The sequence below is a fragment of the Dendrobates tinctorius genome, unplaced genomic scaffold (assembly GCF_039654945.1).
Source record: "Dendrobates tinctorius isolate UK_male_01 unplaced genomic scaffold, ASM3965494v1 ptg000159l, whole genome shotgun sequence".
Classification (NCBI taxonomy): Eukaryota; Metazoa; Chordata; class Amphibia; order Anura; family Dendrobatidae; genus Dendrobates; species Dendrobates tinctorius.
Genome location: NW_027361826.1, coordinates 11,841,239 through 11,866,142, shown reverse-complemented (window position 1 = coordinate 11,866,142; position 24,904 = coordinate 11,841,239). Strand labels below are relative to the sequence as shown.

Below are 24,904 nucleotides of genomic sequence, written 5' to 3'. Positions count from 1 at the left end.
ATGCTTAGTGGTGTTGACAGGAGCAGCGGACATGTCTCACACCGTTTGGCTTTCCAACAAATCTGCCTGAGGTAATCCCCACACATGTGCAGTGGCTGTTCCTTGCGGCCATGAGCTGCAAGTGACATACACGTCACCGCTATTCCCGCACAGGCGCAGTAACAGCCACGTCGCTACTACACATGTGCGAGAATAGTGGTGACGTGTATGTCTCTGGAACAGTTCGTGGCCGCAAGGCTGTTCATGAACTGCGCCTGTGCAAGTTGGACTGCCGCGGTGCCTTATGGGATTCGGTGACAGTGGCCAACTGGTGATTATATATGTAGATGATCACGCAGTTGAGTTCACTTTTTCTTAGCAGCAAACATATATGAACTCCTTCCCAACCTTTGACGCCACGTAGGCGTCATGAAAGTCGGTGCCAATCCGACCCATGACGCGTATGAATTCATAGCCCCCTGTGGGTCCAGTGACAGGAGTCACTGAAACGTCACCCGACCAGCACATACAGGACCCTTTCTACTTCACCCCAAAATTAGAAAAATGTTGACTTTGTCCAAATATATATGGACCTAACTAAGTACCTTCGGGGGTCTAGTTTCCAAAATGGGGTCACTTGTGGGGGAGCTCCAGTGTTTAGGCACACAGGGGCCTCCAAGCGGGATATGATGTCCGCTAAATATTCCAGCATATTTTCCATTCAAAAAGTCAAATGGCGCTCCATCCCTTCCGAGCCCTGCCGTGCACCCAAACAGTGGTTTATGACCACATATGAGGTATTGTTGTACTCAGGAGAAATTGCCCAACAAATTTTAGGATCCATTTTATCCTGTTGCCCATGTGAAAATGAAAAAATTGATGCTAAAAGAAAATTTTTGTTGGAAAATTAAAATGTCCATTTTTTCGTTCCACGTTGCTTTAGTTCCTGTGAAACACCTGAAGGGTTAATAATCTTCTTGAATGTAGTTTTGAGTATCTTGAGGGGTGCAGTTTTTAGAATGGTGTCACTTTTGGGTATTTTCTGCCATATAGACCCCTCAAAGTGACTTCAAATGTGAGGTGGTCCCTAAAAAAAAATGGTTTTGTAAATTTTGTTGTAAAAATTAGTAAGTTGTAAGGGTTAAAAGTTGACCAGCGATTTCTAACAAAAAAAATTTGTTTCCAAAATTGTGCTGATGTAAAGTAGACATGTGGGAAATGTTATTTAGTAACTATTTTGTGTCACATAACTCTCTGGTTTAACAGAATAAAAATTCAAAAATTGAGAATTGCAACATTTTCAAAATTTTCGCCAAATTTCTGTTTTTTTTCACAAATAAGTTACACAAAAATTATCAACCTAAATTTACCATTAACATGAAGCCCAATATGTCATGAAAAAAAAATCTTAGATTTGCTAGGATCCGTTGAAGGGTTCCTGAGTTATTACCTCATAAAGAACACTGGTCAGAATTGCAAAAAATGGCCAGGTCATTAAGGTCAAAATAGGCTGGGTCATGAAGGGGTTAATATATGAATTTATTTTTCTGCTCTCTTGAGCGATAGCGCCATCTAGTGGCAAGTTCTGATTGAAATGGCATGAATTGTTGAATGCACCTTATTTCATATATCAGTAAATGATTGATTTCTTTGCACTATCACTTTACTTTTTGACATATTTTCTGTTTTATTACTGATATTTATACTTGCCATATTTAGGCTGTGTGCACACGCTGCGGATTCTGCTACAGATTGATCCGCGCAGATTTTGCAAAATCCGCAGGTCAAAAGACCTGCGGATTAGGCTGTGGTTTTCCCTGTGGTTTATCACCTCTACAATGGAGGAGATTGTAAACCGCAGTGGAATCCGCAGAAAGAATTGACATGTCAATTCTTTCTGCGGATTAGAAACCGCAGCAAATCCGCGCGGAAAAATCTGCACCGTCTGCACTGCGGTTTCCATTTCCCATAGGATATAATGGTACTGTACACTGCAGCAGAATCCGCAGCATGTGCACACCCTTAAAGTTATCTGCCATTTACATGTCGGATGTTATTTGCTGATATTAATAATTGCCATTTTTAGCGCTATCTAAATGTCAGCTGTGACCCTGTATTAGCCTCCATTTCTTCCAGTAATTGCTTGCTCCTGAACATTTTAAATTAATAAAAACTATTATAGTTTTAAAATATATTTTGTGCTCACATCTAATAATTTTTTTGCACCTCACTAAATGAATATGGTGCATCAGAAATAAGGTTTTGCAGTTAAAGTAGAAGGAAGTGTTGGCCTTTTTAATGGGCTTTCTGATCGTTTGAGGACTTTTGTCTTTAGCTTAGGCCGGGGTCACACTTGTGAGTGCAGTGTGAGAAACTCACGTGAGTCTCTTACATCAATACCCGGCGCGGCTGCATGTATTTCTGTGCATGTATTTCTATGCAGCCCCACACTCCGGTCCTGAGTGCCGGCGGCAGTGTCGGGTGTTGATGCGCGAGTTTCTCGCAAGTGTGAGCCTAAAGGCAACATGCGTCTGATAGGAGGACTCGCCTCATTTCCCCAGATTCTCCTCCCAACTTATGTCTGTTATCCTCTGCTCTGAATCGATGAAGCCAGTGTGTGGTACTGGAGTATCCTTTTTGGAGCGTTCTTGTCTCTTGGTTTTGAGTCTTTGTTCCATTGTCACATCTTTCACATAACCTGGCTTAGGCTTAGTTCACACTGGGCGTCTTTGCTGTGTGTTTTATGCTAATTTTCAGCTGCGTTTTACAGTACCAGCAAAGCCTATGAGATGTCAGAAATCTCATGCGCACACAGTTTTTTGTCGTCAGTATTTTGTGCTTTGCATGGTTGTTTGGACATAGAGTATGTCACTTTCAGTGATTTTCCAGCGTTTTTTCACCCATTGACTTGAATGGGTGGTGAAAAAACACAGGTATCAGATTTTGCTGCATTTTTTTGTGCCAAAACCTCATTCTTTAGAATGAGTCCCTTTTTTTTTTCAACACTAAGCTTTATCAGCATGTGGAAGAGATAAATCTAGCATGCAAAAACCGCTGCAAAAATGCAAGAAAAACCAAGTAAAGCTATGTGCACACGCTGCGGTTTTTGCTGCGGATCTGCAGCAGTTCTGCAGACAGTGTACAGTAGCATGTTATCCTATGGGATTTACATTCTGCTGTGCACATGCTGCGGATTTTTAACTGCGAAAAAGCTGTGGTTTTGAATCCGCAGAAAGAAATGACATGTCACTTCTTTTCTGCGGATTCTGCTGCGGTTTACCATCTCCTCCATTGTAGAGGTGATAAACCGCAGGTCATTTTACCTGCGGTTCCGCAGATAAAAAATCCGCAGACCAATCCTCAGTGTGTGCACATAGCCTAAAACATGCTATTTTTTCTGCAGCTTCTTTCCTGCGAAGAGATCAGTTTTGCAGCAGAAAAATAATACTGAAAAAACATAGTGTGATTTTACCCTTAGTCTGGGTAGATGGGCGTAGAAACATTCATGCTCTCGGCATTTCTAACCATGTGTCACTGATTTCCAGAACTGTCGGCCTCAAGTCTGACAATATGTAGACGGGAATATAGAGGGAGCTATTTATGAAAAACGATTATCTCCTTATTTTTGTATTTAATGTGTATTGTTACTGTGCCACTAGGGGGCAGTGTGACAGCAATCAGGGCTGTGGAGTCGGTGCTCATTTTGGTGGAGTTGGAGTCGGTATAAAATGGACCGACTCCTAAAATATATAATAAATTGGGTACAGTAGTTCAATGCAGAATGTACTGAATATTTTTTTATAGGAATTTGGGAAAGTTATGAAATGTCCTATAAATGACTGTTCTATTCCTGATCTAAGGCTACATTCACACACAGCGTTTTTCCTGCGTTTTTTGAGGATACGTTTTTCAGATGCAAAAGCAGATCAGCTTTTTAAAAAACGGCATCACCTGAAAGGTTTTTGAGCTCATAGATAATGTTTTCAATAGCAAAAGCAGATTAGAAATCTGCTCTATCTATATATCCATTTATCCATATCTGTCTATCCATATCTTATCTGTACCAAAAAGAATGAAAGCCGGATAGCACACAGACTAACACTCCTTTTTTTAGCACCAGTCAGGGACACCTCATAGCTGCCCAAAAGGACGCCCAGGACAGGCATTGCTCGTCTTCAGTAACATCAACTGATAGTTGGAATAAATAGACTGCATTCATCACCACATCTTCTTAAGGTGCAGGCTTTATTTTCAAGTGTAGGGGTGTGAAGTATGAGGTTCTGCAGCAGCTGAGGTGTGCAGTATGAAATTCTGCGGAACAGTATGAGGTTCTGCCCCCCCCCCCCCCCCCCAGGTTTGATCCTGGCTACGCCCATAGTGTGAATGTAGCCTGAGGATCTAGGCTTTATCTTAGCCGAGATAAGTCATATTGTGTATGTGTGTGTATATATATATATATATATATATATATATATATATATATATATATATATACACACATACAGTACAGGCCAAAAGTTTGGACACACCTTCTCAATCAAAGCGTTTTCTTTATTTTCATGACTATGAAAATTGTAGATTCCCTCTGAAGGCATCAAAACTATGAATTAGCACATGTGGAATTATATAATTAACAAAAAAGTGTGAAACGACTGAAAATATGTCTTATATTCTAGGTTCTTCAAAGTAGCCACCTTTTGCTTTGATTTCTGCTTTGCACACTCTTGGCATTCTCTTGATGAGCTTCAAGAGGTAGTCACCGGAAATGGTTTTCACTTCACAGGTGTGCCCTGTCAGGTTTAATAAGTGGGATTTCTTGCCTTATAAATGAGGTTGGGACCATCAGTTGTGTTGTGCAGAAGTCTGGTGGATACACAGGTAATAACTGAATAGACTGTTAGAATTTGTATTATGGCAAGAAAAAAGCAGCTGAGTAAAGAAAAACGAGTGGCCATCATTACTTTAAGAAATGAAGGTCAGTCAGTCCGAAAAATTGGGAAAACTTTGAAAGTGTCCCCAAGTGCAGTGGCAAAAACCATCAAGCGCTACAAAGAAACTGGCTCACATGAGGACCGCCCCAGGAAAGGAAGACCAAGAGTCACCTCTGCTGCGGAGGATAAGTTCATCCGAGTCACCAGCCTCAGAAATCGCAGGTTAACAGCAGCTCCGATTAGAGACCAGGTCAATGCCACACAGAGTTCTAGCTGCAGACACATCTCTACAACAACTGTTAAGAGGAGACTTTGTGCAGCAGGCCTTCATGGTAAAATAGCTGCTAGCAAACCACTGCTAAGGACAGGCCACAAGCAGAAGGGCTAAAGAACACAAGGAATGGACATTAGACCAGTGGAAATCTGTGCTTTGGTCTGATGAGTTCAAATTTGAGATCTTTGGTTCCAACCACCATGTCTTTGTGCGACGCAGAAAAGGTGAACGGATGGACTCTACATGCCTGGTTCCCACCGTGAAGCATGGAGGAGGAGGTGTGATGGTGTGGGGGGGCTTTGCTGGTGACACTGTTGGGGATTTATTCAAAATTAAATTCATACTGAACCTGCATGGCTACCACAGCATCTTGCAGCGGCATGCTTTTCCATCCGGTTTGTGTTTAGTTGGACCATCATTTATTTTTCAACAGGACAATGGCCTCAAACACACCTCCAGGCTGTGTAAGGGCTATCTGACCAAGAAGGAGAGTGATGGGGTGCTACGCCAGATGATCTGGCCTCCACAGTCACCAGACCTGAACCCAATCGAGATGGTTTGGGGTGAGCTGGACCGCAGATTGAAGGTAAAAGGGCCAACAAGTGCTAAGCATCTCTGGGAGCTCCTTCAAGACTGTTGGAAGACCATTTCTGGTGACTACCTCTTGAAGCTCATCAAGAGAATGCCAAGAGTGTGCAACGCAGTTGTTTTTTCAGTTTCACACTTTTTTGTTAATTATATAATTCCACATGTGTTAATTCATAGTTTTGTTGCCTTCAGAGTGAATCTACAATTTTCATAGTCATGAAAATAAAGAAAACTCTTTGAATGAGAAGGTGTGTCCAAACTTTGGTCTGTACCGTATATGTATGTAATCGATATTACATAGTGTATTACATATTTACAATTTATTAGTTTTTTGTGTTCTAAAGTTGTATTCCAATAAATAGATATTATGTTCTATCTAAATATCTTGATTATTGGATCATAGAAATGATTAAATGTCTGATGTTCACATTGTACTACAATACATTTTTCACTTAAATATAAGCAATATATGTGGGAGTCGGTGTAAGGGAAATTGAGGAGTCGGAGTCGCAGGTTTGGCTTACCGACTCCACAGCCCTGACAGCAATGATCACATGCTGACTGTTCTGTGCCGTCAGGGTGAGCAGGACCCTGATGCATTGTAATTGCCAGCATCATGGGAACACATGGGACTCAGGAGGGATCCTGCCATTGCTTTCATCTTGTGGCTAAAGTGCCAGCAGTTGTCAGAATGGATGTCTGATAATTTTACACTTGTATCCGCATGCGTCCTCCCACAATGAGATTACACATCCGTTAATTGAATCATCGGCTAAATCTAATGTGTGAGTGAATTATGTTGGACACGTTGTGTAATTTTCTGGTAAAGGTAACATGAAGTAACCCATTATTTTCTTTTCTATAGTTTTGATGGAGATGATTTTGATGATGTTGAAGAGGATGAGGGTCTCGATGACTTGGACAATGCCGAAGAGGAAGATCAGGAGAATGTAGCCATTTTACCTGCCGGTGAAGGGCAGCAAGCGAACCAGAAGCGCATAACGACGAATTACATGACCAAGTATGAACGGGCCCGAGTGCTGGGAACTAGAGCACTGCAGATAGCGTAAGTATGTTTTTAGAAAGCACCACTACGGCATTTTTTTTTTTCCCAGCACTGGAGTGATGCCGTTAATCTAAATTCACTGCTCCTAGTAGTATACTCGCCAGCCACCGTCATCTGTTCCTGGCGCCGCTCCAGTCCCAATCCACCATCTTGTGACCGGAAGTCAGAGATGACGGTCACAAGCTCTAAGTGTAAGTCTATGGGAACCTCGTTCTGGCTCTCATAGGCTTACATTGAGGTGTGACCTCTGGCTCGCTCAGCAAACGCTGGAGCTGTCAGGTAGGTTACAATCTCCAGAAGACGACTGGAGCGACTCTTAATAAAATATGAAGATGACAGCTAGGAAGTATATTACATGGGGCAGGGAACTTATACTAGTGACACCTCTCCAGCGGTACCATAAGGAAGAAAAAAATGCTGGAGTGTTGCTTTAATAAAGCCCAAAAAATGATGCCCTGCCTCTTATCTACCCTGTGAGCCACCTAGCTGTAGTACAGACAAAGCCTACAAAAAACAAAACTATATAATATATTGCTGTAACTAAGTGAAAAATCCAAAGTGCATTTGTATAACATAAGGTTCTCAGTAAAAATTGTTCTTAATTTAAAAAAAAAAAAAAAAAAAATAGCGTAAGCCATCCTATAATCAGCAAGTCACCCTGTTCAGGATGGTCCTACACTTTCTAATATTAAAGGGAATCTGTCACCCCATTTTAGGCCAATAAGCTACGGCCACCGCCATCAGGGCCTTATCTATAGCATTCTGTAATGCTGTAGATAAACCCCCGATGTAACCTGAAAGAAGAAAAAAGAGTTAGGGCCCCGTCACACATAGCGACTCACCAGTGATCCCGACAACGATATCAACTTGTCAGGATCGCTGGTGAGTCGCTACATGATCGCTGGTGAGCTGTCAAACAGGCAGCTTCACCAGCGATCAGCACCAGCAACGCTGAGCGTGCAGCATCGCTGTGTACTTGAGTTACCAGTGCGCTGATGCAAAGAGCTGCTAGCTAAGGTACACATCGGGTTTCTAAGGGGCGTGCGTCACTTAGAAACCCAATGTGTACCTTGGTTATCAGCTCCCTGCATCAGCGCGCTGGTAACTAAGGTACACAGAGGGTTTCTAAGCACCGCCCAGTGCTTAGAAACCCTGCGTTTACCTTAGTTACCAGCGCGCTGGTCTCCCGCCTGTCACACGCAGCAATGTGTGCTGGCCAGCGGGAGACCAGTGATCAAAAAAATATCCTGACTATTCCAGGACAATCAGCGATAACCGGCAGGGGGGCCGGTCACTGGTCAGTGTCACACACAGCGATCTCACTGGTGAGATCGCTGTTGTGTCACAAAACTTGTGTCTCAGCAGCGATCTCGCTAGTGAGATCGCTATGTGTGATGGGGGCTTTAGATTATACTCACCAGGGGGGCGGGGGCTCCTGCGCAGGCGTACCATATCTGCCCTGTTGAGGGCAGAGTAAAGTACTGCAGTGCGCAGGCGCCGGGAAAGGTCAGAGAGGTCAAAGCTTGTCAAAGCTACTGGCAGGTCTCCTAGACAAGTAGCTCAGCACTTACAGCAAGTGCTGTTCTTCATTGCTCCTGCACAGATCCGATAGTGCAGAGGCAAAGCTGCATCTTCGAGCAGCATGTAACGCTTTGTCAGATGTTCAGGTCAAAGGTGTAGACTGATAATCAGGAGCTCCCTGAACCAGACCCCTCTTCCCACTGGCACAGGCAAGAGGATGGTGAGTGCTGCTCCTCCTGAAAACCGAAAATGAGACAAACCCTGTAAATTAGCATTAATTGGACAATAGTCGTTAATACGGCAACATTTAAAAATGGTGAGGCACTACACGATACCTGCTTATTGTAGAGTGAGCCCTGCGCAGTGTCCACATACAAATACGTTCATCAATGGTTCCTGACGTGTTTTTTTTTTTTTTTTCTTTTTAGAATGTGTGCTCCTGTTATGGTGGAGCTGGAAGGAGAGACGGACCCTCTTCTAATCGCTATGAAGGAGCTCAAGTAAGTGTTAAGGTTTTATGTCCTATGTATTGATTGGGGAACAGTATGTTTTGGTATAAAAGAGCAATTCTAGCACAATTTATCATCTTTCGTGCTAATATGTCCAAAAGGGGACCATTCTTGCTAATACAAGGCGGCCTAAAATGCCACTTCCCAATAGCGTAATGACAATTTGAGTAGAGGGCAAAGATGTAAAATGCTGACCAACAGTCAGTCACGGGGTAATATGTAGTGTGCCATGTTGGCTAAGAGCCATTTTGGTTCCATTAACCCCTTTCTGACCTTGGACGCAATAGTACATCCAAGGTCAGATCCCCCGCTTTGATGAGGGCTCCGGCGGTGAGCTTGCATCAAAGCCGGGACATGTCAGCTGTTTTGAACAGCTGACATTTGCCCACAATAGGCGCAGGTGGAATCATGATCCACCCGCGCCTATTAACTAGTTAAATGACTCGTAATGACCAGGAGAATCATAATGGCAGGTCAGTTTTAGCATTTAGTGAACCTAGTAAAAAAGGTAAACAAAAAACAAGTGTGAAAGTGCACTTTTTTTTGCAATTTCACCTCACTTGGAATTTTCTTCCCGTTTTCGAGTACATGACATGCTAAAAACCAATGATATCGTTCAAAAGTACAACTTGTCCCGCAAAAAATAAGGAAAGGATTGAAAGTAAGTCTCAGTTTTTCCTGATGACACACAAATTTGTATGATATCAACTTGATTGTTCTGTAATATACAATCTGGAGAATGGGTAGAAAGGCCACCTACTCTGAGAGCAGCATAATGTAGGTATAGATATCCCGATTCCAGCAACGCATCACCTATTGAGCTGCTTGCTGTAGTTTTGATAAAAACACCATCAGTAGGAGATTCACTGCAGGACATTTAATCCTCCATATTCATGAACTATGTATAATCCTAAAACTGACAGCTTTCTGCCTATGCAGAGTGTATAGTGATGTGGGTGGCGTTATACAGGGCTCATCGTTCAGAGAACTGGTAGATTAAATGGCCCAAACATGTGGCAGTCGTTCCTACGCCCTTTTGACAAAATTGTTGGAAACTTGATGGGCTACTGTGGCAACTTGGAGATCAGTCATTTTCCTTTTTCTGTAGTATTGCAGTGTATATAGAATAAGTCCCAAAATGGGACTAAAATGAAATTTTCCAAAATATAAAGCTCATGTTACCATCCCATTTTCCAGTTGAAAAGAAAAATGTTCGATATTTATCTGTAAAAGCCTGATGTGTCAAAATAGAAAATTTAAAGTTTTCAACTACATTTTCACCTGCGTGTTCAGTTGGCTGAAGGGTTGCAATAAAATAAGAAAAAGCCAAGCAAATAAAAACGTTGTAATTGCCTCCGAGGAGCGCCGCTCCTTAGCTCACAAATCTTCCCGCCAGACTGCTGTCCTCAACATCCAGTGGGAGGGCGCATCACCTGATGGCTGCAGCCACCTCCTTGCCTTCCACGGCTGCAGTCACTCTGCGGCTGCGGATTTCCCAGCAGTATTGCGTGGCCCCACCTGCTGGATGTTGATGTCATTGTTAGGTCTCCGTTTGCTATAGAAACCCATCGGCTCTTCGTGCTCACGCAGCGGGTGTGCTGACGGGCTGGCAAACCAAGTGCTCTTCCTCTGCTTAACTCCTCGCATGCCAGTGTAACTATAGGGGCATCAAAGTGCTGGGATCGGAGCGAAATCCAGTCCCAGCACACACAGGAGATGCTTAGCTGTGAATGGCACATCTCTATGCCCATGTCATCCCTGAGTCACAAATGTACAACCAATGGTAGCAAATTCCTTACAGTTTGCATTTACAGTAGCGTCCATTTTCAGAAAGAGGTTACATGGAAATGAACTAGGTTTTACAGAACAGGAGAAGGATTTGGCTATTTTTCTGACAAATAAGCTGAGCAGTAGTACTAAATGTCAAGCTACAGCAAATGTTATTTTAGGGTGCATAAAAGGGAGAAAATCACAATCTAGTGTTATCCCTCTATAAATCACTTTCAAGCCCACATCTACAGTGGGTGCGGAAAGTATTGAGACGCCTTTAAATTTTTCACTCTTTCTTTCATTGCAGCCATTTGGTAAATTCAAAAAAAGTTAATTTTTTTCACATTAATGAACACACTGCACCCCATCTTGACTGAAAAAAACAGAAATGTAGACATTTTTGCAAATTTATTAAAAAAGGGGGCGTGGCTATGGAGTGAACAGGAGAGGACGCGTACCGAGAAAGCTCCTCATGATCCTGTAGTATCCTGAGATTTAGACCCTTTCTGCCTGGCATACTTGGAGCGGCACGGACCCCTGTGGACAGCTGGACCCCCTCTGGACCATCGTAGGAGGACGGGAGCGGTCTTCTATCAGCGGGAGACTGGAGCGGGCGGCTGCTTCCCCACGAGGCCGCGACCATCTTGGGCGCGTGGCTCTAATACAGAGCTGCGACGTCGCTGGCACTGCTGCACTGCTGCTCGGGCAGCGAAGATAACTACCTGGAAGGTCAGCATCCTGAGAAGTTTCTGGAAGATTGGCTTAAGACCTCCCTGGGAGATGATTTGTCATCAGTGTTCGCTGTTGAAAGGGCTCATAGGGTCCCTACAAAACCTCTGCCTCCAGGGGCCCCACCTCGGCCCTTCCTGGCACGCCTCCTCAATTGTAAGGGCAGAGATACCATTCTGCGTCTTGCAAGGCAAAAAGTCCCATTAAGTTCAATAATGCTGTGATCTCCATCTTCCCGGACTTTTCCATGGAACTGCAGAAGCAGCGAGCACAATTCATTGAGGTCAAGAAAGGGCTCAGGGAAAGAAACATTATGTACTCCATGATATATCCGGCCCGACTTCGGGTTGTTCACGGAGGTACCTCCGTGTTCTTCACGGATCCGGCGGGGGCGACTGAATGGCTGCGGTCCCATGGGGGATCCCCTGCAAAGGAATCCTGATGTGATGGCTGTTAATTTAGATCCTTTTTATTTAAAGGTCTAATTGGCACTTTCTTGGTGGGTATCTGGTTACCAACAATACCGGACACTGTGCTCAGTGATGGTATCCCCTTGCCTATTTTTTGATGGGGGCGTGAGACTGTGCTCCTATATTGTTAGGTTCTTGTTCTGTTTTCTCTTTTTCAAAAGTTTTTGTTTTTCTGGTTATTTAGGTAAATGCCGCAGCCGATGCCAATGCTACTATCTAGGTGATGTCTCTGCATACTGCTCGGGCACCGCTATGCAACATATATGGATGGGCGGAAATGGGTTCTGAATTCATATGCATGACCTGGAATGTAAGAGGTATAAAACCCCCCCGGAAGAAAATTAAGGTGTTCTCACAAATTAGGCAATATCGTCCTCACATTGTGGCTTTGGTGGAGTCGCACCTGACCAGGGATACAGTTCGGTGGGTGCAAAAGCCGTGGGTACAATGGTTTATACATGCTTTTCATACCAGCTATTCAAGAGGGGTTTCATTGTTAATCCATAAAGATGTTCGATGGGAGACCAGGGAGGCCCGGAAAGATCCTGAGGGACGGTTTGTGTTCGTACATGCGTTGATCAACTCTCAGAAATGTTATTCTGTGTATTTACAACCCCCCTCCAGCCAATATGTCAATTATCCAGAAGGCACTGAGCTTTGCCCTAAATTACCCAGATGCACATGTCATTTGTATGGGTGACTTTAATCTAGTCATGAATAATCATCTTGATAAACTGAGATTGGGTGATGGAGTACAGAGTGGAGTCCCCTCCCCGGGCACATCCCAACTGTCTCAATTTATTGCGGGTAGCGGGTGGCTGGATTTATGGAGATTGCGCCATCCAGAGACAAGGGAATATACTTGCCATTCCTCCACTAAACGCTCCCTGTCTCGTATAGATTATATCTTTGGATCCAGCAGCCTAGCGACGGGTGGATGATATTGAACATGGCAGTAGGGGGATTTCAGACCATAGTCCGGTTGTGCTTAACCCCATAACGACTGGGGTTATTTTCGTTTTTGCGGTTTTGTTTTTCGCTCCCTTTCTTCCCAGAGCCATAACTTTTTTTTATTTTTCCGTCAATATGGCCATGTGAGGGCTTATTTTTTGCGGGACGAGTTGTACTTTTGAACAACACCATTGATTTTACCATGTCGTGTACTACAAAATGGGGAAAAAAATTCCAAGTGCGGTGAAATCAGGGCTGTGGAGTCGGTAAGCCAAACCTGCGACTCCGACTCCTCAATTTCCCTTACACCGACTCCACGACTCTGACTCCGACTCCCACACATATTGCTTATATTTAAGTGAAAAATTTATTGTAGTGCAATGTGAACCTCAGACATTTAATCATTTTTATGATCCAATAATCAAGATATTTAGATAGAACAGAATATATATTGGTGTACTACCCGGTTTTCATTCTTTTTGGTACAGATACGATATGGATAGACAGATATGGATAAATGGATAGATAGAGCAGATTTCTAATCTGCTTTTGCTATTGAAAACATTATCTATGAGCTCAAAAACCTTTCAGGTGATGCAGTTTTTTAAAAAGATGATCAGCTTTTGCAGCTGAAAAACGTATCCTCAAAAAACACAGGAAAAACGTTGTGTGTGAATGTAGCCTTAGATCAGGAATATAACAGCCATTTATAGGACATTTCATAACTTTCCCAAACTCCTATGAAAAAATATTCAGCACATCCTGCATTGAATTACTGTACCCAATTTATTATACATTTTAGGAGTCGGAGTCGGTCCATTTTATACCGACTCCAACTCCGACTCCACCAAAATGAGCACCGACTCCACGACTCCGACTCCACAGCCCTGGGTGAAATTGCAAAAAAAGTGCAATCCCACACTTGTTTTTTGCTTGGCTTTTTTGCTAGGTTCACTAAATGCTAAAACTGACCCACCATTATGATTTGCCAGGTCATTACGAGTTCATACAAAACAGAAGCCGCGGAGACACCATCACGTGTTTCTCAACGCAAGCAATGACCAGCCAGGTCTTTGTCCGGGAAGGAACAACCACGGGAAGGGCAGTCTCCAATGAAGGAAACCACCTATGCCAAAACATGGTATCCATCCACATACAGCTGTTTCGGGGTATTGCCCCTCATCAGTGTGGAGTAGGAAACTGGCTGGTAGGAGCAATGCCTAGTAAAAAGACTATGAAGAGGAGGATGAATGAACTCATGGAGATCAACATCCGACAATGCGGAGACACCATCACGTGTTTCTCAACGCAGTGATTCTAGAGCACTGCCCCATCCCTTATGGGAAATATGTAAAACATGCAAAACAGAAGCCGCGGAGACACCATCACGTGTTTCTCAACGCAAGCAATGACCAGCCAGGTCTTTGTCCGGGATGGAACAACCACGGGAAGGGCAGTCTCCAATGAAGGAAACCACCTATGCCTAAACATGGTATCCATCCACATACAGCTGTTTCGGGGTATTGCCCCTTATCAGTGTGGAGTAGGATACTGGCTGGTAGGAGCAATGCCTAGTAAAAAGACTATGAAGAGGAGGATGAATGAACTCATGGAGATCAACATCCGACACTGCGGAGACACCATCACGTGTTTCTCAACGCAGGTGTCTCCGCAGTGTCGGATGTTGATCTCCATGAGTTCATTCATCCTCCTCTCCACACTGATGAGGAGCAATACCCCGAAACAGCTGTATGTGGATGGATACCATGTTTTGGCATAGGTGGTTTCCTTCATTGGAGACTGCCCTTCCCGTGGTTGTTCCTTCCCGGACAAAGACCTGGCTGGTCATTGCTTGCATTGAGAAACATGTGATGGTGTCTCCGCGGCTTCTGTTTTGCATGTTTTACATATTTCCCATAAGGGATGGGGGCAGTGCTCTAGAATCACTGCGTTGAGAAACACGTGATGGTGTCTCCGCAGTGTCGGATGTTGATCTCCATGAGTTCATTCATCATCCTCCTTCATTACGAGTTCATAGACACCAAACATGTCTAGGTTCTTTTTTATCTAAGTGGTGAAAAAAAAATCCAAAGTTTGCTAAAAAAAAAAAAAAAAAAAAAAGCACCATTTTCCGAGACCCGTAGCGTCTCCATTTTTCGTGATCTGGGGTCGGGTGAGGGCTTATTTTTTGCGTGCCGAGCTGACGTTTTTAATGATACCACATTTATGCAGACACGCTCTTTTGATCGCCTGTTATTGCATTTTAATGCATTGTCACAGAGATCAAAAAAACGTAATTCTGGGGTTTTGACTTTTTTTCTCGCTATGCCGTTTAGCGATCGGGTTAATACTTTTTTTTTTTTTGTTATTGATCGGGCGATTCTGAACGCAGCGATACCTAATATGTTAATATGTGTATGTGGGATTTTTTTTTTACTGTTTTTCATTTTGATTGGGGCGAAAGGGGGGTGATTTGAACTTTTAGGCTGTGTGCACACGCTGCGGATTTTGCTGCGGTTCCGGCCGCTGCGGACCCGCAGCAGTTTCTGCTGCGGTGTACAGTACCATGATTCCCTATGGGAATCAAAAACCGCAGTGCAGACGGTGCGGAATTTTCCGCGCGGATTATCTGCGGTTTTCAATCCGCAGAAAGAATTGACATGTCAATTCTTTCTGCGGATTCTCCTGCAGTTTGCCATCTCCTCTATTGAGGAGATCATAAACCGCAGGGCAAAACCGCAGAGCAATCCGCAGGTAAAACCGCAGGTCTTTTTTTTTTACTACTTTTGGCATGCTTCAATAGCCTTCATAGGAGGCTTGAAGCATGCACAACTCGATCGGCTCTGCTACATATGGGCGATGAGCAGATCGCCCATATGTAGCAGATTTACTCCTGTGCTTTCAGCGCCGACCAAAGGGCGGCGCTGAAAGCCATCAGCCTGGAACAACCATAGAGGTCTCTGAGACCTCTGGTTGTCCAGGCAACGTGACACCAACTCACGATCACGTGACGGGGGTCGGCGATGAGCTCACTTCCGGCCCGGCGGCCGGAAGTGCTATTGAGCTTTGACAGCGGGGTTTAACTAGTTAATAGGCGCGGGCGGACTGCGACTTTGCTCACGCCTATTGCGGGCACATGTCAGCTGTTCAAAACAGCTGACATGTCCCGGCTTTGATGCGGGCTCAGCGTCTGAGCCCTCATCAAAGCAGGGGAGATGTCTGATGACGGACTGTGTCCGTCATTGGACATTAAGGGGTTAAACTTGGGTACAGACCGCTGAATAACAGGATAATATGGAAATTAAACCCTTTCTGGCTGAAATTGATAAAACCCACCTGATAAGACGATCGGCTGCATTGCTTCATCTCGTCCCACCCTGAAATATTAATTTATTTTGGGACACTCTTAAAGCTTACCTGAGGGGTTGTTTATCCTCCACAATTTCATATATTAAACGAGTAACATCGGGGGAGGATGATGAGATGGAGCGACGTTTGAAAGATTTGGAAGCCACCTACATATCTGACCAAACTAATAACAATAGGGTGGAGTGGTTGACGGCTCAAAGGTTATATACTCAATATGTTGACACTAAAACTAAACGTAAATTATTTTTTGCCCGATAATCATTTTGAGATGGGGAATCAGGCAAGCAAATTTTTGGCTTATCTAGTGCGGCAGCATAATACAACCAACACAATTCTACAGATTCGCAGCTCTGATGGTTCTCTGGCCTCTACAACTGAGGAAATATTGAAGTGCTTTTATGACTATTATAGTTCGCTGTACAATTCTAAGTCTGATGTTGATGGGGTGTTTAGACTACCTATCTGATATAGAGTTTCCCACATTAAATCCTTCCCAACGGGCCTTTATAGATGCTGAGTTTACTCTGGAGGAGGTAGAGGATGCCATGAAGGATATGGCCTCTGGGAAGGCCCCTGGGCCGGATGGATTTACTGTCGAACTGTATAGGAAGTATCGGGAGATACTAGCGCCTCTTCTACTGAAAGTGTTTCGTTGGATTTGGGAGGGGGGATGCATGCTGGAATCCTTTTATGAGGCCAATATAATAGTTATGAAAAAGGAGGGAAAGGACCCTCTGGATTGTGGATCTTACCGACCTATATCATTAGTAAATGTAGATTATAAGATCTTTACGAAAATCTTGGCCAACAGGTTGAATTCAGTCATATTAGATCTCATACACTCTGACCAAACTGGCTTTATGCCTGGTAAGAGCACCTCCATCAACATTAGACGAGTCCAGTCAGTGGTCCAATATAGCTCTCTGGTGCAGGACAATGAATGGGCATTGCTGGATGCGGCCAAGGCCTTTGACTCTCTTGAATGGCCTTTTCTTCATGCATGTTTGCAGAGATATGGATTCGGTGCTAAATTTAAAAAAATGGGTCAGTATATTATACATGAAGCCTAGGGCCCGATTCATCGTGAATTGCTCCATATCTGAATCCTTTTCATTGCATAGGGGAACTCGCCAGGGGTGTCCCCTTTCTCCAGTCCTTTTTGCTCTGGCAATCGAAGCACTGGCAATTCGTATTAGATCAACCCCTAATATTGCTGGGATAGAAATAGCGGGTCGAATTGATACCATAGGCCTATATGCGGAAGATATGGTAATATTTATGGACAAAGCTGAGGAAACCCTGGCGAGAGTGATCACTACTATAAATAAATTCGGTAAATATTCTGGCCTATATATAAATTGGGAGAAATCTGCTTTGATGCCTCTTTCCCACGCTCCAATGCCACAACTTGAAACTCTCTTACCACTGCCCATTGTAACCAGGTTCAAGTATTTGGGTGTCCATATTTCCCAAGACAGTAAGTTCGATCTGCAACTTAATATACATCCATTGCTGGAGATGGTTAAGGCCAAATTCATGATCTGGGGTAAACTTCTGTTGTCTGTGGCTGGACGTATTAATTTAATTAAAATGATATTACTCCCCAAGCTTAACTACTTTCTCCAACATAGTGCTGTAGTGGTGCCCAGATCCTTTTTCGCTAATCTGAATTCCCAGATCACATCCTTTATATGGGGAAGACCAGGCCCAAACTTAAACTATCCACTTTCCAGAGACCTAAGAAGGGAGGGGGGGCAGCGTTACCCGATTTCTCTCTGTATTATTTGGCCGGACAGGCCAAAGCCATAAGCACATGGATGCCCGGAGGTCACCTTCCTAATTCTGAGGGTCATCTACTTCATACTGTACAGTTTGATTGCCCGTTAGGTTTTTTGGAAATGAGGAAAATAAATGTCCCACGGTTGTTGCCCCTGCTTCGTCTGGCACGGTTGGTGTGGAAACATTAAAAGGGTGGTTGGATTTGAAGATATCATAGCTGAGATGCCTCTGTGGAATAATGGTTGCCTTCCAGCGTTACTCGAACACCCATCTGCTGAGTTTTGTGCTCAATATAATGTTTACATGATAGGCGATCTCTATGATCGTGGAACTCTGGTATCTTTTGAACAACTGCAAGTTAATCGCAATGTCCCAAGATCCCAGTTTTTTCGGTATCTACAACTGAGGTCAGCTATTCAATCGCATATAAGATCTGTAGGTACAGACACTGTTATTTAGTCTCTACCCTTGATAGGGATCCTTACGTCCCAGGGCCCCCAAGGTCTCATCTCCTCTCTGTACACATATATGCTGTCGCTGGGGACAGGACCTGCTATAGACTCTGTTAAGAAAAAATGGGGAGAGGCTCATCCCGAATGCGCAAGGAGAGGAGTGGGAAGAAATATTAGAGTCCTCAATTAAGGTGTCTCCATCTGTTAATAATAGGATGATACAATTATATATTATAAATCAATCATATTTAACTCTGACTCGACTCTTTAAGATGGGCCGATGCCAATCATGGGAATGTTTGAGATGCCATTCAATAGATGCAGACTTTATTCATATGGTCTGGTGCTGTCCTGTTGCCCAATATTGGAAGGAGGTGACATCATTAACATCCTTGGTACAAATTCCTGTTCCCCTTGAACCGCTGATCTGTCTGTTTGGAGTCTGGGATGAGGAGACATGGGATCAATATGTTGGGATTTTTCTTCGGGAGACATTGTTTATGGCGCGAAAGGTACTGGTATTGCGGTGGATGGGAGGCTCATCCCCGTCTCTTGGGTCCAGGGTAAATTTAGTGAACTCGATCATCCCATATGAACGCACACTATATCAAAATAGAGGGTGCCCGGGTAAATTTGAAAAGATCTGGGAGAGGTGGAATTCCTCTCACCTTACTTTGCAGAGTGGAGATGTCACATAATAAAGGATTAATGGTGTGGAAGTAGGCTGCGGAATAGTTTAGTTTAGGTTTATGTTTTTTGTAGATGCGGTATTAAAGTCAGGCAGATCTCATTATTCAAGTAATAACACAAGACCATTGTGATTTTAAATGACATTATATTTTGTTTTATTCTGTATACAACTGGTACGCACATTGCTTTATTTTCATATCGTATGAACATATATATATTTTGTATTATGTTTAACATTATTTACCAGTATGTATATTGTATACCTGTTTATGACTTAAAACGAATTAAAAAAAAAAAAATTATTAAAAAAGAAAAACTAAAATATCACATGGTCATAAGTATTCAGACCCTTTGCTCCGTATTAAGTAGAAGCACCTTGTGAGCTAGTACAGCCATGAGTCTTCTTGGGAATGATGCAATAAAGTTTTTCACACCTGGATTTGGGGATTCTCTCCCTTTCTTCTTTGAAGATCCTCTCCAGTTCTGTCAGATTGGATGGTGAATGTTGGTGGACAGCCATTTTCAGGTCTCTCCAGAGATGCTCAATTGGGTTTAGGTCAGGGCTCTGGCTGGGCCAGTCAAGAATGGTCAGAGTTGTTCTGAAGCCACTCCATTGTTGTTTTAGCTGTGTACTTAGGGTCATTATCTTGTTGGAAGATGAACCTTTGGCCCAGTCTGAGGTCCAGAGCTCTCTGGGAGAGGTTTTAATCCAGGATATCTCTGTACTTGGCCACATTCATGTTTCCTTCAGTTGCAACCAGTCGTCCTGTCCCTGCAGCTGAAAAACACCCCCATAGCATGATGCTGCCACCACCATGTTTCACTGTTGGGATTGTATTGGGCAGGTGATGAGCAGTGCCTGGTTTTCTCCACACTTAACGCTTAGAATTATCACCAAAAAGTTCTATCTTCATCTAATCAGACCAGAGAATCTTATTTCTAATAGTCTGGGAGTCCTTCATGTGTTTTTTAGCAAACTATGCGGGCTTTCATATGTCTGGCACTGAGGAGATGTATACAAAAACTTGGCACACACTTGTGAATTCTAATGCAGAAACGTGATTTGTTTAATAAAATACAGTACATACATACAGACGTTTCGGTCTATGACCATCAGTGTACGTAAGGTTGTACTGTGAGCTCAAATTAAGCTGGGCATAGAACTAGAAATCCGATATATGAGGAGGCACAGAGGGCCGTCTCTCGTTATGTGAATATAGCAAGTGGACGCGGTATCCGCCGCGAATCAATAGCGCTATTGATTCGCGGCGGATACCGCGTCCACTTGCTATATTCACATAACGAGAGACGGCCCTCTGTGCCTCCTCATATATCGGATTTCTAGTTCTATGCCCAGCTTAATTTGAGCTCACAGTACAACCTTACGTACACTGATGAAGGTCATAGACCGAAACGTCTGTATGTATGTACTGTATTTTATTAAACAAATCACGTTTCTGCATTAGAATTCACAAGTGTGTGCCAAGTTTTTGTATACAACTAGTCACGGATTGGGATCCTACTTGTGCGCCACCAAAACATTATAGGGTTGTGCCAACGGTTTTGTCCTGGCACTGAGGAGAGGCTTCTGTCGGACCACTCTGCCACAAAGGCCCGACTGGTGGAGAGCTGCAGTGATAGTTGACTTTGTGGAACTTTTTCCCATGTCCCTACTGCTTCTCTGGAGCTCAGCTACAGTGATCTTGGGGTTCTTCTTTACCTCTCTCACCAAGGCTCTTCACCCACGATTGGTCAGTTTGGCTGGATGGCCAGGTCTAGGAAGACATCTGGTGGTCCCAAACTTCGTCCATTTAAGGATTATGGAGGCCACTGTGCTCTTAGGAACCTTGAGTACTGCAGAAATTCTTTTGTAACCTTGGCCAGATCTGTGCCTTGCCACAATTCTGTCTCTGAGCTCCTTGGCTAGTTCCTTTGACCTCATGATTCTCATTTGGTCTGACATGCACTGTGAGCTGTGAGGTCTTATATAGACAGGGGTGTGCCTTTACAAATCAAGTCCTATCAGTTTAATTAAACACAGCTGGACTCCAATGAAGGAGTAGAACCATCTCAAGGATGATCACAAGGAAATGGCCAGCATGTGACTTAAATATGAGCATCTGAGCAAAGGGTCTGAATATTTATGACCATGTGATATTTCAGTTTTTCTTTTTTAATAAATTTGCAAAAATGTTTACATTTGTTTTTTTTCAGTCAAGATGGGGTGCAGAGTGTACATTAATGAGGAAAAAAAAATGAACTTTTTTGAATTTACCAAATGGCTGCAATGAAACAAAGTGAAAAAATTAAAGGGGTCTGAATACTTTCTGTACCCACTGTAGAATATGGATCCAGTAATAAGTATTGGATAACTAGTTGGTTCACAGGTGGAAAGTCAGATTATATGGGAAAGAAGGGCTGTCATGTGATGACGGTGGGACTTGTTTAACTGAGAAAAAAGAGGCCAGGAGGTGATCTCATATCTATAAAGACGTGTGGTTAATACAAAGTACTGGTACATAATTTCTTACAAATGCAATGCTAAGGACCAGTGGGCTCTGATTACAACAGCTAAATATGAAAGGGTTCTTTACAGTTAGAGCGGTCAGACTATGGAATACACTACAATTAAGATGTAGTAATGTTAGATATTATGACAGTGTTTATTATAAAAGTGCCAGATGGCATTATTGGATATAAATAATCTAGTGATGGAGAATGTATAACTGGCGGTGAACATTTGAGCTTGATGGACAGGTGTCTGTTTACAACCTATGTACCTATATCTAAAGTACAGATACCCCAATCTTCCTCAGCATCTCAAGGTTTCGGTTTCTATTGATGGCTCTTCTCTGAATAGTATAGTAGATAAAGCAATTCCTTCACTTCTATCTAATCTCTAAGTGAGGTTGTCAATGCTGCTGACCATGTAATAACATGAGGTGAGCAGCCAAAATGTAGTTGCTCTGGAAAAGTTCCTAAAACCAAAAACAAAAAAAAGCTAAACTATCATTTTCATTTATCAACTTTTTTTTTTTTGTTACCACAGAGCCAGGAAGATTCCGATAATCATCAGACGCTACCTCCCTGATGGCAGCTATGAAGACTGGGGGGTGGATGAGCTCATCATTACCGACTGAGAATTTTTCAACCACCCATGGATTTGTTTTTTGTTTGCCCAACAGTACGTTGTATATAAAATTTTTTATAAAACATGTAAAATAGCTTTATTTAATAAAATAAGAGACATAACACTTGTTGTGTGACCTGCATCAAACCTGGCTCCATCTATCCAAAGTAACATGTTGCCCACCGGATGTGTTATACAGAGGATCAATGTATACATTATGGTGTCTGTGGTCCTAAATATTTGAAGGGGGCTGTTCACTTCTTAAAATGTTCTGTTATAAGCTGTTAGTCATGGAAAAGACAATTTACTTGCCTTGCTCTCCGCCGCTACCCTAATCTGTGTCTGAAGCACGGATGTTAAGTCAATGGCACTGCAACCAGGCAGAGACAGTGGCCTAGAGCTGGCACAGGACCTGATGAAGGGAATACGCAGGGGTTTTATTTTTTGCGACTGCAACCTACAGCAGGAAGTTTTCTGGAAGTTGACAACCCTTTTAACTAGAATTTATGAAAGCGGCCAAAAATAATTTTTGTCCAGACTTTCTTTACTGATGAATTTACTTCTTGCATTGGTAAAGGGAGCGAGTTCACCACCTTCTTATGCAGGTTCGCTGATTTTGCTGGGGAGTCCATTTATTATTTGCTGTATAATAAGCGATATATTTAGGACATGTTATAGTTTATACTTATTAGAAAGCGATAAAGCACACAGACATTTCCCATTGATGTGTGACTGTACAATTACTGCACTTAGTAAGAAAGTGATCAGTGAGTAAGTGGCATTTCATGCATACGTCACTCCTGCCTCACAGCCCTGATCGCTGAGCTGCTGACTTTTGTAATTTGATTCAGTAGCGTATATTGGGAATCCATTACTGTAATGTGAAAATATTTTGTGGGGAAAAAGGGATTTTTATTTTTCACGACTCAACGTTATAAACTGTGAAGCACCTGGGGTTTCATGATGCTCATTACACATCTAGATAGGTTCCCTGAGGGGTCTATTTCCAAAATGGTGTCACTTGTGGGGAGGTTTAGACTTTTTAGCCACATTAGGGGCTCTCCAAATGCCACAATGGTGTCTGCTAATTATTCCAGCAAATTTTACATTCAAAAAGTCAAATGGCGCTCCTTCCCTTCCAAGCCCTGCTGTGCACCCAACCATTTGTTTTCTTCCACATATTGGTTATCTGCGCACTCAGGAGAAATTGCACAACAAATTGTATGGAGAAATTTCTCCTGCTACGCTTAGGCTGGGTTCACATTACGTTTAGGCAGTCCATTAGACGTTAACGCTGCCATTCAGCCCCATTGTTGGGCACATAGTGACGCATGCCGTAAAGCGGCACGCGTTCGCGATGTACCGTCATTCACTGACGGAGCCTCGGAGGCGGGCTGCAGCGTCTGAGGCTCAGTCACCGCTAGCGCACATTATTCATCTGCGCTAGAGGGTATAGCATAACGCGATCGCGTTATGCTATACCTTTAACGCAGCCCGTCAACGCTATGCGTTTGAACGGGCTGCTTAACGTAATGGGAACCTAGCCTTATGAAAATGCAAAATTTGGAGCTAAAAAAGATTATCTGGGAAATGTTTTTTTTTTTTTTTTTTAAATTTTCACAGCTCTACATTATAAACTTCTGTGAAGCACCTTGAGGGTTCAAGGTGCTCAATACACATCTAGATAAGTTCCCTGAGGGGTCTAGTTTCCAAAATGGTGTCACTTGTGGGGGATTTCCACTGTTTAGGCATATCAGGGGCTCTCCAAAGGCAACATGGCGTTCGCTCATTATTCCAGGAAATTTTACATCCAAAAAGCCAATTACCGCTCCTTCCCTTCTGAGCCCTGCTGTGCACCCAAACAGCGGTTTTCTCCCACATCCCCAACTCTGCTACATTTGGATGGTGTGTTGAGTGGTGATGAGTAATGTAACCGCTCAGCACGCCAGTTGGAACACACTGTCATGTGCCATTTCTGGGGCAGCTGAGCGCTGGTGTTATTAGTCTGGGAGGGGGACAATATCCATGGCCCCTTCCCAGCCTATTAATATCAGCCCACAGCTTTCTACTTGATCTTTGCTGGTTATTAAAAATAGGACCCCACGTAAGTTTTGTTGGGGGGTACCCACTTTTTTTAATAGTGATTAAAGGCTAAGTAGACATCTCTGAGCTGATATTAATAGCCTGGGAAGCTCAATATTTATTGCCCCCTTTCTCGACTATTAAGACCAGCTGTCTGCTTTCCATTAGCTGGTTAATAAAAATAGAGGGGACCCCATGCCATTTTTTTATTGATTTATTGGCTAAATAAAAGTACAGAAAACAAATGCAAAGCACAGATTATATATCTCACTGCCATAATTCTATATTTATATCTGTATATTAGATTGTTTTATTAGTAAACTAGCTTGAAATGACAGAAAATTATTGTATTACTGATATTAAAAAGGCATTGCATATGGATGTTATACAGATGACATACGGATGGGATGAGACAAATTGCATTGTACTCGCATGACACTCGTCCTACTTTTCAGGAACAACAGCGAAGTGATTTTATTTACGTGGATGGTTTTGAGCCCTTAGTCTAAGGCTAGTTTCACATTAGCGTTTACGGCTGCAGCGTCGGGCTGCGCACGGCCGCAGCTAAGCCCCGCCCCCTGCTGCCCCTCCGCCGGTAGCTCCGCCTACGGACG

At 43.2% G+C, this 24,904-nt stretch overlaps 1 protein-coding gene across 2 annotated transcripts in view; it reads left to right on the top strand.

Annotated features, from left to right (window-relative positions):
- POLR2F (RNA polymerase II, I and III subunit F) overlaps nucleotides 1-22,330 on the top strand; it is a 30,995-nt gene extending 8,665 nt beyond the window's left edge. For both annotated transcript variants that reach the window (XM_073549526.1, XM_073549527.1), the window contains exons 2-4: nucleotides 6,638-6,838; nucleotides 8,788-8,859; nucleotides 22,128-22,330. In XM_073549526.1, the coding sequence (XP_073405627.1) occupies nucleotides 6,638-6,838; nucleotides 8,788-8,859; nucleotides 22,128-22,218 (364 nt within the window). In that variant the 3' untranslated portion in view covers nucleotides 22,219-22,330. The remainder of the gene's footprint in view (nucleotides 1-6,637; nucleotides 6,839-8,787; nucleotides 8,860-22,127) is intronic.
- Nucleotides 22,331-24,904: the final 2,574 nt, after the last annotated feature.